Source organism: Liolophura sinensis, chromosome 9, assembly GCF_032854445.1.
Source record: "Liolophura sinensis isolate JHLJ2023 chromosome 9, CUHK_Ljap_v2, whole genome shotgun sequence".
Taxonomy (NCBI): domain Eukaryota; kingdom Metazoa; phylum Mollusca; class Polyplacophora; order Chitonida; family Chitonidae; genus Liolophura; species Liolophura sinensis.
This window is the reverse complement of record NC_088303.1, coordinates 34,739,327-34,757,677: the sequence shown is the minus strand read 5'-3', so window position 1 is coordinate 34,757,677 and position 18,351 is coordinate 34,739,327. Positions and strand designations below refer to the sequence as shown.

General features: G+C 36.0%; 1 protein-coding gene across 1 annotated transcript; it reads right to left on the bottom strand.

The window, feature by feature from the left end:
* Positions 1-853: 853 nt before the first annotated feature.
* On the bottom strand, positions 854-18,205 carry LOC135475416 (leucine-rich repeat-containing protein 23-like). Its single transcript, XM_064755304.1, is given in 11 exon segments — positions 854-2,467; positions 4,708-4,782; positions 6,619-6,648; positions 8,090-8,241; positions 9,220-9,296; positions 9,935-10,071; positions 11,264-11,394; positions 15,841-15,988; positions 15,990-16,119; positions 16,741-16,853; positions 18,018-18,205. Coding segments are annotated over 10 exon segments (1,056 nt in total). The 5' UTR covers positions 18,117-18,205; the 3' UTR covers positions 854-2,467; positions 4,708-4,743.
* Between the last annotated feature and the right edge of the window lie 146 nt (positions 18,206-18,351).

Below are 18,351 nucleotides of genomic sequence, written 5' to 3'. Positions count from 1 at the left end.
TATTATGTTTCTTTCATCAGCACATGTGGCATACAAATCTGTGAAGGTCACTTATGAGAATGTGTGTCAGAAATTTGTCAAATGTGACAGGTCTTCTCCATTTCTAAAATCGTACAAGTGAAAAACTCTTCATTACCCGTACAGCATTATTTAAACACCAAAACCTTTGGTTTTTTTTGTAAGCAGTGAATACCGGTTTATGATTCATTTATCGTGTACATGTAGAAATGACTGCCAAGGTTTACAATTGTGGTTTCATGGTACACAGTAGGCCTACCTGCTTGTCACACATCCCAGTGGGGTCACGTTTAGAAGAGTACACATGGAGGAAACCACCAGAGAACCACAATAAAACCCGATCTTCCGGGCAGGTTACAAACAGACTATCTGTCACAAAACGTACTTGATTTGAAGTTTACGCTGGGCTAAATAATATTGCACATTTACTATGGTAGGTTAACGGCCGAAGGAAACCACCTCCTTTCACCAGCTATCTGGCAAACCTCCTGACTTGCAACTGCAGCCATAGCAGTGAGAGTTGGATGACAAGATGCAATCTCATTGGCCAAGGGTCCGTCGTCTACAGCAGTGATCAGACAAGCGATTTATACAACCATACAACAGGGCCTCAAGCTTTGGATCACATGCTGGGAGGAAACCAGGCAGAGATCAACTTATGCAGGAGAGTCACTTAAAACTAAATTATTTTTTACACCATAGAGATTAACATTACCTATTTTCACTGTTGGAGTAACTTTCACTTTCATTCGTCAGATCCCTCTGACATCCATAAATACGACTGCTTTTAAAGGAAAAGAAAACATAAAAATGATGCCAAAATCAAATATGGTCTTTAATATTTTTTTCAATTTTTCTGTCAGCAGATAAGGGTATTTGAAACTATTTTCGTACAGTGGGCATTTGGGATCACCTCTAAGTATATATTATCTCTCCATATTAATGCTCTAAACAAGCCTGTGAGGCATGTCTAATAAATTGAATGTAAATTCGTTGTTTATATCCAAATACATGCATTTAATCCGAAATGTGATATTTATGAATATATTACAAACATAAATATGATCAAAATCCAGGTAGAACACATTCGTTAGTTGAAAAGACCAATTCCAAGTGCAAATATATTTATTAAGCATGTGTTACATGCTCATTTACAACATTATTATGCAAAGACAATATATACCAAGAGATGGTGTCAAATACCCACCATACAAAAATTATTTTTATGTGTCTTTTTCTCTTTAGGGAAAAGTCTTTGAAGAAAAATCAAAAAACAATATTGACAACCACATTTACAACTAACTTTTCGGAATCTTTCATTAGAACTTTATGTAATATTTATGTTTTTTCCAACTGGAACCACAGTAAAACTATAAAGCTACTGGCAAACTTTCCCCATGCGTTGTGTACAGACTAACATGCCATATTGGTGGAAGACATCTGACACATGAGCAGTGTTAACCTCCTATTGTCACCAAGGCCTCCACCAACTGTCCTATCCAAAGCTGGGAATGAACCCACAACTTGTATGCTTTGTGGTTAGGAGTGCTGCCCCATAAAAGCAGCTTAAATTCAGAAGTAGCTTTAGGTTAGTTTGACATTATTTGTGGAAATGTCAAAAGTTTCTTTGCCACTGTTTAAAACTGTTTCAAACCGAACCTGGTTATTCTTGTGAGTAAGTATTATGAAAAACAAAGCAATCCAAGACACATTCAGCTGTCATAAAATGTCTTTACTGAAGAATGATTAAGTCCACATAATCAATAAAAATTGTCAATATATGTACACAACAAAATATATCACAGAATTTTCAGTTATATTAAGGACTAATTCACTCTATTTAACTTCCTGGTAACTAATTTAACCATCATATTTTACAGGACACATATTTCCTCACAGAACTTGTCAGAAGTAACTGTTCATGATGAGTAAAAAATACACTGTCAGGTGATGAAGATGCAAAGTCAAGATGCTCATACACAATACTCTAGCGAATAGGTTTCATCAAGAAGCAGTCAGTGAACACAAACTTTTTCTTCCAATACCAAATGACTGGAAGCAACAGTACCACTGTTATTTGTCCAAAGGGTACTCACAGAAACAGTTCTTGTTCATGAGAACTTCACAGGCTTTAGTATGTAAAATAGTCTATCCATTCAAAACATTTGTGTACTGTTTCACTTTTTTCACAGTCAGCTCCTGTTTCACAATGAACCTAATCAAACCTTTTCTTTAATGGTAGCACAAAATTACTTCCTAAACATCCACCCAAACCGCATTGTTCATTCTTGCAAGCATGTAAACAATTGTACTGGTCACATCTGGTCAAGGAATCTAGGCCATTGAATTGCTGCTGTGAAATGATGATTGGTCCATGAAGTTTGGTACTCTTTATATTCTGTTGGTTGATGTGTCACTCTTCTTCTCCAATGCCTCCTTTCTTCTTCTTCTGTTAAAAACAACACAGCCCATAAAGTATAAACATCAAATGAAACAAGACTGTTATGAAATATGAACTTGTACTGATTAACACAGTCAAGTATAAAAGTGTAACGTGTAGTTTCATGAACGTTTCACCAGGTAATCACCTTGCTGTGCTATTCACCTGAAATTCTGTGTGATCTGTAGTAAATCATATGCATGTTTATGAACTGCATGCGACGTTGATCAGCATTCTGCTGACAAATTCCAGGAGATTATAGGTCACTGTATGTTTTTGACCATATTTCACTTAAACAATGTCATTCAAAATTACAATCGGACAAATTCCGGCACAGCTTGTAAGATGCTTCTTCAGCCCAACAAGTGCTTCCTAAATCTGATCATATCAAGGTGCTGCTGACTCTTTGCTACCTGCTGGATTTAAACATGCAATCTCCTTAAGCTTGTTCTAGCAATCTGATACATATAGCAATGTAACCCATAAGCATGTTTGTTACATATATCAGCATCTTGCATGATCACATTTTCAGATATTTAATACAGGTTTTAATTTCTAACATATTTTTAAAATTCTTCTCTTAAAAATCTATTAAATTAAGAATTCCAAAAAATTTGCTTGTTTTTAGTTATCTTTTTAGCATCTTCTAAATAACAAATGGTTGAAAGCACAGTAGCCATAAGGTACAAAACAAGCAACAAAAAATTCAACATGTAAATCTGCTTCGAATATGACTAATCATCAACTAGCTCGGCTATTGCCATCTGTGTGTAAACAGAACATACGTGATATGAATGCTAATTGGTTTTAATGACTGTCGCAAAGTCATATGATCCATAAAACTTATCTGGCTACAGTCAGATGGAATGTTTTTGGCGATGTTTTTATGATCAGTTTATCTCGATATAAATGCGTCCAAACCATCATCTTAAAACTGGTTTAACCATATGCATACTAAAGCATTGAAGAGACCAAGGGAGGTAATTTTGTGCACATGAAACTTACAGATTATCTCCCCTTGGTCCTCATCACAACCAACACCACATGAGTACACAGTGCAGCAATGAAGACTATCCAGTTTGAATTTAATCATGTAAAATGAAGTCACATGTGATGAGAAACTCGCGAGCCTTTCCCTCATGACAATATGGCTGTTGGGGGAAAACACAACTGCTGGGGGACAAATCTGCCTACCATGAGGCATCACGTTGTATGATTTATTTATTTATTTATTTATTTATTTATTTGATTGGTGTTTTATGCCGTACTCAAGAATATTTCACTTATACGACGACAGCCAGCATTATCGTGGGAGGAAACCGGGCAGAGCTGGGGGGAAACCCACGACCATCCACAGGCTGCTGGCAGACCTTCCCACTTACAGCAGGAGAGGAAACCAGGATGAGATGGACTTAAACTCACAGCAACTGCATTGGTGAGAGGCTCCTGTGTCATTACGCTGCGCTAGCGCGCTAACCAACTGAGCCACTGAGGCCCCTCATGTTGTATGAATCTTGTCAGCTATTGATAGCCCGGGACATATATAGCATGGGAACAGAGTGTGATGTTAAATGTTACTTGTTAGCCACATTAGTACAATATTATTTAACAATTACATGATAATCAATCTTCTACGTTAAGAAGAATTTTAAACATCTGAAGGTTTCGATCTTCACTGAAACTTGTGAAAGTGTGTTCACATCATCACGGTTATCAACAACTGTGAAAAATTTGGGGGGAGGGGGGCACAAAAGCGGCCATGCTATATAGAAGTGCATGTTGTAATGAAGTTTGTTATAAAGAGGGAAAAGTATAATTAAAGCATCAACTTAAGCCTTTTAAAACACTTTAGGAGGCAGCAAAATCTTATGAAACAATCCACTGAAAATTGTTTACATCATCACATAACAGCGGTATTAAGTGAATGAAAAATTCTAAAGCAATCAGCGAAAAATAAATTCTCAATTCTTCCATGAAGTTACTTTTTTGTTTAATAGATAAAATAAAATAGTTCAGAAAGTTACAATAATCATGGTGAACAACTAAATGAAATACTGTATGTTAATTCTTACAACATAAGCATGTGCATCTACTACAGAAACTGGATGTACATCTGTTGTGATTAGTCAGTTAATCACAGGTGCTATGATTAGTCTTGGCAGCTGATCACAGTAGGTGAACGTTAGACACTGATCAGCATACGGTGTGCATGGTGAGAAGGAGTAAACAGTAATTCTTTTCTGGCTTACCAATGGCTGTATACACTCCCACAGAAAGGGAGGTAACTACTGTTCTGGAGCGCTCTCATCCTGGGCAGTCTCAGACTGTACAAATAATACACGATAAAGATTTATGCAATGTGGCAAAACTACCTGATACTGGTGGTCCACAATAACCATTCTGTCTCTTTCTCTCGACAGTGATATAGCTGTCAGTATTAATTTGATTTTGAACAGAAACCCACACAGTTATATGCTTAATTTCAAGAGAATTAATGTCTTTGCATACATCTGTGAAAAGTGAGAGATATTATGCCCTTTGACTGACTGCATCATCCTGGTGCAAGTCAAAGGCAATATGCCGTTTTCATCATGACAACAAAGCCACATCCCAGTGCAACGACGTCACAATGCTATGGTACAATACAGCTACATGCACATCTTTCAACATCGCATTATTTTTTGTGTTTAGACAAACTACCAGCAAAATACTAATGTTTGCAATATTTAACACTCAAACCCACCCCAAGACATAATTCATAAGATGATAAATGAGCTTCTATATTCTTTACAATGGATTTCCTCCCACCATAATGCTGGTCACCGTCGTAGAAGTGAAATATTCCTGAGTAAGGTGTAAATCACCAATCAAATCAAATAAATCTATATACCGGTTATCATCCCATTTATTTTAAAACGTCACAAATCGATGTTGAGTTGCAAAAGGACATCAATGAATGGTTATAATGTCACATCTCAAACTGTGTGTATAGACCAAGGAACATCACACAGGAAATGTGAAAACATTTTTTTTCTTTGCAAAAAAAAATAATAATAATACATATATATATATATATCAAGAATTACTAGATTTCTGTACCAAACCTGCTAGTGGTGGCAGTGATGTAAAGCAAGCAAGAGAGCGGAGAGTATCAGAGTATGAAACTTCTGTTTCAGATTGGGTACAAGCACAAGAGTATCAAACTTGATTGTCACTAAAAATCTTCTTGGGTAATTTGCCTACAAACGACAACACCGCGAATTCTTAACTGCTAATAAAAACAGTCCTAAAATTATAGGGTTGAAGAGTCCAAAAGACAGCTGCCTTTTGTTGAAGCTGTACTGGAATAATCATCTTACAACACATTCAAATGCCAAACTATTCAAGGTCAGCAATTTATAAACAACACTGTCTCTGAAAGTAGGATTTTTCTGCTAGATGTCTAGGGGTGGCCTCAGTGTTGAATATATATGAGTTCAGTCTTAAATACATATGAGTCTTCTGGAGACATCAATGGGCACAAGATCTGGTTAAACATATTCAAACTTGACATCTTTCTTTATTAGAAAGTGACAAGCATACTGTTGCCTTGTGTAAAATCCTTACTGTTTCAAGATATTATATCCTGGGGGCATCCATCCTTAGGACAAACATACAAGTAGACAAGATTTGGTAAATTTTTGAGCATTAAATATTTTTTGGTTTTAAGTTACAAGGTTAGAGAGGGGAACATCAAGGTACACTAAAAATTTCCTTACTTAAAGCTAAAGACACTGAATAATTATGAAAGGTTTTGATGATTCTTTAAAATTTAGACATTTCCTAATGTTGTAATTGGATTCCAAATATCAGCCTGGAGTAGTGTTAGGTGTTTCTAAAGTCTTTCACCACTTTTATACAAATCTAGCCATATGTACATAGGACATGAATATAGTGACAGACTGTGCACATGCAGTATAGAGAAAAGAAGTAGAATACAACAGAAGTGTTGTCTCATGCATACATTTTACATACATGTATAAGAAAGAGAAATAGGGGATATACAGACGTACAACCAGCATGTCTCTGACAGCCGAGCGCCACTTACACACAATCAAAGAAACATGCATTAACATGAACCAGCTCCGGCTCATAATAATTAAGTATTTAAAATGGTCTACCTCATTTACATCCTCTTTCTCTTGTTCCTGCTGGAAACAAAAGTTAGCGCTTTAAGGGTGTATATCCTGACGACATATCATGTCATACCTACAGAAACCTACATGTACTTGTACAATGACTTTTAAGCAAATGCAAAAAAACTTAAATATCCACATTAGAAATAAAAAAGCAAATCCCTATAAAACTTCCTATATACTTCATATATATTTTCATTCGGTCATTGAGGATTTTCATTAAAATTATACAATACTTATTTTAAATGTGGTCCAATATGCCTATATAGATGAACTTATAAATGTCTGGGCTTATGTAATACCATTTATGCTAGACAGAGTAGTCCCCCTTTAATCAAGCAAAACGCTCATCTTTTATTGGAATAAATAGTCCCATCTTCAACAGCATTTAAATACGGATATTTATTCACTACAAGTATGCTTGTTTTGGGGAACTTTGCCTTTATAAGTAGCCCAATATCCAAAAATCATCAAAAACAAATTATTTCTTTATGTACTACTACTTTAAAAACCTTCTAACGTAAGACTAGATAGAAGAACAAAGAAACACAAAATAAAGTTTGGTGGAGAATTCCAGAAGTTATATCTGTGGAAAGCATCAACTGTATAGAGAACACAGAATTACATAACAAATTGGCACTCACATTAAGTTTTTATTCACACTTCAATGAATAAATTAATTCTTGGTTGCTCATTCTCTTTTCTTTTTTTTAAATAAATCAATACTGGTACTATATTTTTTTGCTATTTCTTATGCACTTACAGCTGACAAAATCAATACCATGCTTTGGAGATGAGAGAGATCATAAATCAAAGCAGTAATTCAAAGATATATCATACCTCACTGTCTATCTTAACTTGTTGATGAAACATGTAAGTCAACTCATCAGATTTATCCTCATATAAAGTTATTTCCCTTTAGTGTGACTGTTCTCAGTCACTCCATCAACACTGAAAGCTGAGTTCAGCATTTTCTCAACTGACTACAATCAACATACACCATGACAGTACATGTTAACATGTTACATGTTAGTATAACACCTAAATAGTCATTTTGGACATACATGTACGTGTACATATTAACTGGCTAGGTAACTTAACCATCAGGCCTAACAAATCATCACATCAAGAAATTTCAATCTAATTTGATACAACTATGTTTTACAACTAGAAAGTATTCTCTACTTAGACACAGATACTGAGAACAATATGTAGTTTGCTGTTGTCCTGACAAATTGTACATATAATCATGTCTTTTAATAAGACAAATGTTTAAAGAATTAAGATACACGTGGTCTAGCATGGACAAATATGCCACAGTGAAAATGTTGCCCGTGTGCATCATTCTTTGGCATATGAAATTAGCTGTCCTCAGAGTACTGCACTCCAAATCAGCAACCTACCCAAACATCTGAAAAAAGACTGAACCAGAGTCAGAAACTTATTGGCTGCTCACCTCGTTTGTCTCCTCGAGTTTCCGCTGTTCGTGGATCTCCTCTGCCTCTGTCCTTTCCTCATCTGTATACTCATCCTTGTCTAACCTCTCAATCTTTCTGAGAGCAATCAGCACTTCCAGTCTATAATCATCCTCCTCAGCAATGGGATTCTCTACAGAGTCAGGACAAGAGACAACAGACTTAACGACTGGCTGATTGAGTTAATCACACTAACTGTGAATGAGAAACATTAAAGGTCAGCCGCAACCCTGTCAAATGTCTCAAAATTCTTCTCAACACTTTTCTGTTACTCAATAATTGTGGAAGTTTCTTTGAGAATATTTTAAAGTACTGTAAATCTCTATACCTGTATGGAGGATGTGTATTGCTTATCTCTCTTTGTTTTCAGAACGTTATGAAAATCCAAGGGAAACAAACCATGACTTTTGAGTAAATTACAGACTTTTGTAGCTTAGCTCATTTTGTTTCTGGTATATGGAGAATAACAAAAAATGTAGCACAATCATCACTATGTATTTACTCTGATAACTATCAGTTTCATATTAAAAAATTTGGCAGTTCACCTTAAAGCATTTAACACATTTGCTTGTTTTTTCTTGGCTGGTTAGCAATAATTTTAGAATGTCTCGGGGTTTGGAAAACAAAGTTGAACTTCTTTGCAACACGGAAAAAAATATATTTATTTAGTTGATTGGTGTTTTACACCATACTCAAGAATATTTCACTTATATGACAGCATTATGGTGGGAGGAAACCAGGCAGAATCCTGGGGAAACAGACAACCATTTGCAGGTTGCTGACAGACCTTCCCAGATTTGGACAAAGAAGAAAGGTAGAACAAAGCAATTGTGTATAAGCCTATCCACATTACTCTAGCACACTAAGTAACAGATTTTAAACAATAAGATAAAAATTTTAGGGTCATATAATACTGAGTCTTCAAACATTCCTGACTTTAATGGGTTCCTTCCATTCAATGTTTGATTTAGACAACTAAAAGTAAACCATACTGGCATTTACATAAAGACTGTGAAGCCACATTGCATAGTTTAGATTGTAACTGATCAGATGCAATTTCAATCACATGAATACAAACACAGCATAAATTTTCTATTGAATCTGAACTTACCAGCTAACACAAGAGCTCTCAACATAGGTAACACTTTCAAATGTCCCACTTCTTTGATGCTGGCCACATTGTTTCCCCTGTGAACAGGATTTCAAAGATTTCAAATTTAGAAATAAAAACAAAATTTCAACACAGAAAATAAACCATTTTTCAATGAATTAGGAGCATTTCAATGAGTTTACTGAACCTTAAGTTTAACAAAAGACAGTACTGGTGTCATTTCCACATTCACTGATTAGTACAATAGTTATGTTTACAGCAAAAACGCATAACCTGACAGGAATGGTCCCCCTCATCTTGATTCAGAAATCACTTAATTCTCTCTTCATATTATTAAAACGAAAATTTTTTGTGTTAACATCCATATCCCATCCACTTTCACAAAACTTTGTAAATCAAGTTTTCGAAACCTTCCTAGGCAATCACATCACCATTCAAGACCCACTTTCACAAAACACTTTTTAAAACTTCCTCTCATAACGCTGGGAAAAGTATCCGAGAAATATTAGAAAGAAATCATGACCCCAGTACATTCCCATAACAAAAATTCTGATATAAGCTAATAGAGAAAGGCATCCAAACCAAATCCAGAAAAGATATCCACCCATTCCAAACAGATCCACAGCAATTCTAGTTTCACTTAACGGTATTAATGATGTCTTTCGTTTCTAAAGAGATAACTTACTGATTGACTGACTGAAGGATTTAGACGTACCTGAAGTTGACATACTGAAGTTGTTTTAGGTTCTCTGAGAAGCCCTTCAAACTCTCAAGCTGGTTATCCCTCATGTGTAGAGTGGTCAGACTTTTCAACCTCTCTAAACCATCCAGATTCTTGATTGTGTTAGCTCCCTGTAGGCAGTACAACCAACACACACTTATTTATTTCTTTGATTGAAGTATTACAACTTATGAAAGAATATTTCACTTTAATAAATATGATGGCAGCAAGCATTATACTGTGAGGCTCGGGGGGTTGCTGTCACCTTCCACTTCTACATCCAAGTCCTGCATGAGCTGGACTTGAACTGCATTGGTGCCAGACCACAAAACCTGTCTTCGTTAATAATTATCAAAGACTATAAATATTGCATCAATCATCACTCTATCTGTATCATGACACAACAGATGAAGCGAGTCCATTAATGGAATGCCCACATGAAATTTCTTTAGTCTACACTTAACATGACACCTGAATATTTTTGAACAATCAGCATTAATTGTGAACTCACTTAGACCATAGAATTATTTTATGAGTAATGTACACTCTTCTGGGTTCAAAAAGAAATGTAGAAAATACAACAATATACTGTATAATAATCCCACAAAAAAGCTACACACTAAGTGAGTGAGTGAGTGAGTGCTTGGGGTTTAATGTTGTGCTTAACAATTTTTCAGTCATATGACGACAAAGGCGTCCTTAGAGTGTATGCAATGTGCCTCCTTGTTGCAGGACGAATTTCCACTGCACTTTTATCTAGTGCTGCTTCACTGAGACGACTTACCGAAGGCAAGCCGCACCGCCCGAGCCATTATACTGATACGGGTCAACCAGTTATTGCATTATCCCTTTCATGCTGAATGCCAAGCTAGGAAGTAACAACTTCCTCTTTTAAAGTCTTAGGTGTGACTCGACCCAGGAATGACCCTGGACTGACCCTGTATCTACTGCTCCCGAAGTGGACGCTCTAAATGTACAATCGGAGCCAGACAGGTAAACACTGAAAACTGGCGAACACATGCAGATTAGGTAATCCACTCTAAAGGTACGTTACCAGACTGCCATGTCAGATCTTGATTAATTCACGATGACTGCTCATACCTCTGCATTAAACCTGCAGTTCCTTTAGTTCAACAACACAGGTAAGAAACCAGGGGAGTACATTCACCACTCTTACATCATAAAATTCTTACACTGTGGAATCATGGTATTTTCCCCAAAGCTTTTGTCTTGATCATCACAATTCATTTCCGCATATGATCTGAATAAAGAAATACATATATATAGGTACATGTATATATCTAGTGAAAACAGATTCCATACCAGAAAGAGATTTCTCAAGTTTGGCAGGCAAATTCCACTAGTGGTCTCAAGCTTGTTTCCTCGCATCTCCAGCGTGTGAAGCCTGGGTAACTTTGAGGCATCCATACCAGTTGTTTGGGAAATTTCATTGACTTGATAAAAAGAAAAAAGAGAAAAAAACATCAACATTACCACAAATTTGCAGTCGTACAAATATGCAAACATATATTTCACATTTATATGTATCATATTTTTTTATTTACTTAACAGTAACAAGGGGGCCTCCGTGGCTCAGTCGGTTAGCGCGCTAGCGCAGCGTAATGACCCAGGAGTCTCTCACCAATGCGGTCGCTGTGAGTTCAAGTCCAGTTCATGCTGGCTTCCTCTCCGGCCGTACGTGGGAAGGTCTGCCAGCAACCTGCGGATGGTCGTGGGTTTCCCCCGGGCTGTGCCCGGTTTCCACCCACCATAATGCTGGCCGCCGTCGTATAAGTGAAATATTCTTGAGTACGGCGTAAAACACCAATCAAATAAATAAATAAATAAATAACAGTAACAATGACACAAAGTAATGACCAGCACTAAGAGTGAGCACCCCAAAGTACATATTTAAAAAAATCGGTTTGTAAATCTATGGGACACAGTTAGCACATGTACGGACACTACAGTCACTCCAGAATTGATTCCCATATCCTCTCTCAAGTATGATTAATCCTAAATCCTACATGTTATGCAGGGGAGAAAACCATATACATCAAAATCAGTTGAAGTTTCTTCTACCAGCTTAGCTTCATTAGTAAAACAACTGGTTTTGGCCATTATGGTCAAAAATAATTTAATTATCATGATCCTGATTTCAGCCTGAAATCAGCTGATCAGCTGAAAATTCTCATCCCTGGTTACATCCTTTGATTACAAAAGCTATCATAAAAAAAATACTTTGCAGTGTGAGTGTTCTAGTGTTTATTTTAAAAGACAGGTTTACATCATCTATGGTTCAAACATTCTTTTAAACCATTATGCAAATTACTTTATATTATTAACATTTTTTTACACTTCTCACATGTTTGCATGCTGTTTACCTAGTATACCTAGTATAGACCTGCTTCAGGAACAATGTTTTAGCTTTTTGTGCATTCCTGGAGTTCAAAAATTCAGTTTTTTTTTCAAACTTGATCAATAATGCAAAAATCATCCATTATCTACAAACATTCAAAGTTACCTTTCAACATGAAGCAAGAAATTATGTATATAAGGGTATAAAGCGTAGCAACATTTGATTAATTACAGTAAAAAGTTGGCAGTTAAAACATTTAAAGGTTTAGAACTACATTTAGGGAGATCTGCAGGTATGTGTATATGCATACTGTAGGTCACTACAGAGAAGAGCTAATCTGTCATTTATATATCTGCATTTTAACGATACACCTTTTAAAACCTTTTTCAAAATGACTGACCAACCTTTCGCATTTTAAGCTATGGCTTATTCAGATTTAGACTGGCCTACATATGTTTGTCACCTCTGCACAATTGGGCTTAACTCATTCAAGATAAACCCACATTATATAGGTCCCTCAGCATGTCACTATAGCAACCAGAAAAGCTAGGTTATTGGTCAAACTATATCAATGCAGAATTTGAAGATAAACAGTTCACAGTTTTAAACCCAGCAAACAGTGTCATTCAGAATGTGTTATCTACCGGATGACAGTTTAAAAAGAAAAAAAAAATTACTTGTATACCTGATAATGGGGATTTTTCATTGGAAATTTCCACTCAGTAGTCAAGCATTATATTACAACAGCTAACTATTAGAAATCAAAATTGAAAAAAACAAATACTAATTAATCACAACAATAAGCTTTAGTATATAGGTTCAAATGAAAAAGTTAGGGCTATACAAAGGGCAAAGTTCTTGAAGAAGTACAATTCTGAAAAAAATTTAATTTCGGGGTCAGTCTTATGACTCAAACCCTGAAGGGACCAGAAACTAAATTCTTATCCTAAAAACTGTTCAAATCTTCTTTCCCAATACATTTGCAGAGATTTGTCCTAAAAACTTTCTCAATTAAAGAGGGTATTATTTTGCAAAAATTCAGATGTTGTATGTTAGAATAAATTCTTTAATGGCTATGATATATTCTGAGAATCTTCAAGGGGAAATTTCCTATAAAAAAAATAACAGGAAGAAAAAGACAGGTTTCATTCTTGTCCTCAAGTATTTCCATGATATAAAACAGCTCAAAGTTTTAATTATTATTGTTTTATTCTGTCATCTTACCTATACATATACATCAAGTGATATCATTGAATTCATAAATACAAAATGACTTACTAACTGGTCGTTCACCAATCTGATATTCTCAATATGTTTAGGTATATGAGTGGATACAACTCTTTATGCTGTGGTATTTCATTCAATGTTTATGATGTCTTTCTGGATGTGAGATTATTGAATAATTTTTTAATTTAAATATTTTCTCCATGTATGCACATACACAAAACTGTAACTCAGCCTCCCTAGCTTGAAGTATGTTCCTTTGTTGTATGTTGGCTGCTAACAGGCCTATTCTTTTACGGCTTAAACACTGCCCTTTTGCTCAGCTTCAGCTACTGGGGTAAAGCTAAGACATTAACAAAAACTGTAACTCATCGTCTGATGTCTGTGCTAAAAGCTTGTCAAGTTGACGCCAAATTGACCGACTGTTTACCCGTAAACACTTCGAGGAAAGCAAATATGTAAACTATGTCTCTTTCATCAAATTCAGAGAGCACTGCAGAAGCCATGGAATAGTTTTTTGGGGGATATTTGTGTTTTGAAATAAACTGAGGGCCAAATTTTTTCTCTAAAACAAAAATATTTTTCAAAGCCACAGACCACAAAGACAAACTAAATTCTCTGAAACAACTGTGTTCTTGTTGCTTTGCTAGGAATACAGAAGTGAAGGAATTTCCTCAATTTCACCTATTACATATGTCTCAGACAAAAAGCAAATTTGGCATAATTTAAATTAAAGTTACACAGGTTTTTGGACAGAGTAATAGGGATAAGTCCACAATGCATACGTGTGCCAATTTCGAATAATGGCAGGACACAAAATTATACTCCTTCTCCAAGCCATAAAGCTTTATGAAATGTCTAACTGCATAGCAACATGCTTCTTTTGAATACTTTTCAAACTGGATATTCTACACAAATTCTCCAACACACAGATTCTTCTCAGCAAAGAAATCTAGTTTTAAATTTCAAACTGTTATACAGAGAAAGGTTTAAACCTTTATCATTAATAACTTTCGTTAAAATAATGTTTTTACATGTTTTCCTGAGAGACAGGCCTCATACAATTAGAACCCACGTTCTATAGCTACAGTCTGAGATCTATGATAAACTGTATGGCTTCTGAACAAATCTTAATGTGTTAATTATTCAAACTTAAAATTTAATTATTTAAAAAAATTGATATAGCTTAAATCTTTTTTTTTCTTTTTTCTTTAACAGCGTATTTCTCCCAAAAGTTTGGTATGTAAAAAGGTACTTTCAGCAGCACATCAAGGCTTTAACCTGATACTTCTGATGTCCAAACTTTAAGTTTTCTGTAAATAAATTAATCAAACTTCGCGTTAAGTCTCTCTTAAGCTGCCCTATAGGTGGGGGAGAATGAATCAGGATCAACCAATAAAAATATGTCCCTTGAAAAATGCTAAACATTAGGTTAAATACAGTGTTCTAGAAACTTACGTATGCACGAAATCATCTCTGATAAACAAATATAGAACTACATAAATTCCCGCAGACATTAATAATATAATTGTGAAAAGACAAGCTTCGTCAAGCCAGCCAGACCTTTCAACAGAGCCAGCTAATACAGCAAGTTTTATCAAATAACTGCTTCCTTTCCCCCACCCACCCCTACCCTCCCCTATGTTTGTTTTACAATGAAATATCAGTGGCAATGGAAGCATTACGGCCAGTACGACCATTTCATAAAAAAAAAGCTAAAAAAAAAAAGTAAAAAAGAAATAGAACAAAAAAAATAAATAAATAAATCAAAAGTAAAGTAGAACCAAAGTGACGACCAACAAAATGAAAGCTCATACACACACACAAGTGCACTGTACACTGGTAGACTGTTAAGCACATAAAACTACAATGGATCTATGTGAAAAATAAAACCTCATAAAACAATTTCAGGGCATCTCCAGCTGTCTAGCATTCCAAAGCTTCCGGGGCCGCCAGTCGGGCCCTGGACCCTCGTTTTTTGTGCTGGAATAGTCAAATTGCTTCCAACCCGCCTGAATATACATTGTTTCAAAAGTTATGCACACAGAATTGATACTATATGTTTATACATGTATCCATTAAAATCTCCAAAACAACTGCACTGTGGTATTAGATATCGACTGGCTTCAAAGTGAATTTGTAGAAATCAGTTTTAGATTCAGGCCAAAAAATAATGCCAACTCACGTGAGCATAACCAGTTCCCTAATATACTGATAATCCATCCATCTATCCACTGAGATCGAGCCATAGCAGCGATTTCTTGATGAGATGATTCTCAAGAGCACGTGCTGTTCAGATTAATAAGTTAATACTTACAGTTTAAACTCAAGTGTTCCAGTAGCGGTAAGTTACTCTCTGAAATACCCTCTACACTTTTAATGTTATTGCTGTTAAAACTGGCCAGCTGTAAGAACTGCATCCCTTCCAGTTTGACAGAGGTGAGGGAATTGGAATCAGCCTTTAGTGTAATCAGCCTTTAGTGTCAGCAGATGAGACAGGGTGTTCAATGGAGAAAGGTCCCTCAGGTTATTGCGCGAGACGTCCACGTAGCGAAGATGAATGAACATTTTAAGCAGAGAGATATCCGTTAGCTCCCTGGAAACACAAGATTATTTACATACACAGTGGAGTTAATTACTAAAAAGGAATAAATACATATTTAGAACTTTGCAACCTCTTCAACTTTTCTGATTGGTTAGGTATCTCCTAAATTGGTCTCATTTCAGTGTAATTTATGGTTAATATTTCAATAATACAACAGCATCATTTTATTGAGCTCAGCTGGTTAGCGCGCTAGCACAGCGTAATGACCCAGGAGTCTCTCACCAATGCAGTCGCTGTGAGTTCAAGTCCAGCTCATGCTGGCTTCCTCTCCAGCCATAAGTGGGAAGGTCTTCCAGCAACCTGCAGATGGTCGTGGGTTTCCCTCGGGCTCTGCTCGGTTTCCACCCACCATAATGCTGGCCGCCGTCGTATAAGTGAAATATTCTTGAGTACAGCGTAAAACACCAATCAAATAAATAAATAAATAAAATCATTTAATTAATCCTCATTTGATCGGTATGTTCTGCCATACCTGCTCAAAATAACACAGCATTTTGAAACATTTCCAATAAATGTATATATATATATATTTCTATTAGAATTGTATGAAAGACGAAACATAGCTTACAATATAAAGACATGTATTGTTAGTTGTCTAATCTAATGCCTTACCTCCCACTAACATCCAGCTTAACATAGGCATGAGCAAGACCATCACCAGTTTTACATAGCAATGAAATGGACTCTCCAATAACTTCTTCTGTCAGAGGATTATCTGGAATTTTCTGCAAGAAATAATCAATACATGTGTAACAAAAGTTATGTAAAATAACAATCCCATCAAGGGGTTTACATCAGACTTTGATCTAAATGTAGGTGTTGAGCCCCATTTTTTAAGGCATCACCAACAAGCGAAGACGATAAAAGTTATACATGTACGAGAAAGATGTTCAGTCAAAAATGATTGGTTTGCCTTCTGACAGACCTTCTCATGTGAGGCCTGAGACTGGGGAAGCCAGCTTGACAAATTCACTGTGTCTGCATTATTTTTCCAGGGGGTCTGCCTGTGTTAGTCTTTTATGGAATTCATCTGTAAACTTTTGAAACATTTTTGCCTATAACTGCCTATAGACTGAAATGTTCTCAAAGAACAGAACAGTTTTAACTGGTTGGGCAATATACATAGATATGTTTGTCCAAGTGTTATGCCTTGAACTGTTAGGCTAATGTTCCACCTATGGGTTTGACTGCTTTTAGTCCCAGTAAACTGCATTTCGAAGTTATGCTAAGACTAAAGAGGTTGGTTACATTTTCAGAATATTTTGAGCTAACTTGCAGACCCTATCATATGTGCTTTAATTCAATATAAGAATGCTTACATTATTAATATCTGTAGTTACATTTGCCTGGTAAATTCACTAAGACCTAAGTTTCTGTCAAAGATCTAAAACCCAATTCCACTCTTAATACTTTTTTAATGCAAGGCACTCAGACTAGAGCTAGTCAAGCTGACAGGCATCACATATGTGTATGTTAGCGGCAGTAAATGTATAGCCTGTGCAGATCGAGTACGTACTCACAATGCATGTTTATATCAGTTATATATTCTTGCTGATTAATAAAAGCCTTAAAAATTCCTTATCGTATGTTGCAGGTAGATATTATTGTTAGTTATAGTCTGCAGGGTTTTAAAAAATGTCAACAAAAAAAGTCAAGACGCATAAAACTATGTAAACAACAAAGTTTAAATAATGTCAGTGTCCGTGGCAACATTATGTCCTTGACAGCTCCTGAGTAAAACGGTGCGATTTGCAACTAAAAGTAGAGAGCTCGCTTTTCGTAGTTATTTTGACGTTGGACTGCCATAACTTATTGTTGCTAGCGATAGTATTTACAAATGCAAGTCTATCAGAACAGTTGACCGTGACACAGTCATACAAACGCTATACCTCTTCTTCTTCTACGCTCTCTTCTTCTCCAAGCTGGTCATCGTTTTCCATTTCTTCTTCTCCTCCCCCCTCTTCATGGGTGTCCTCTGTCTCAGACATATTCACTAAATCCTTGTTCACAGAAACAGAACGCTACGAGGGATTTCTCCAAAGAAATGACAGCTCTGAATTTCGCGCACGAGGTGTATAAAAATATGGCGGACGTCACCAGGGCAACTGTATAGTCTCCAACTGAGCAGGCACCTTGTGTTTTGCTGTAATACCTTTATGTCAGAATTTTACTTCTTGTCGGCCGCCGTCTTATATATTTTGAATGCTGTGGTGCGCGGCTTAT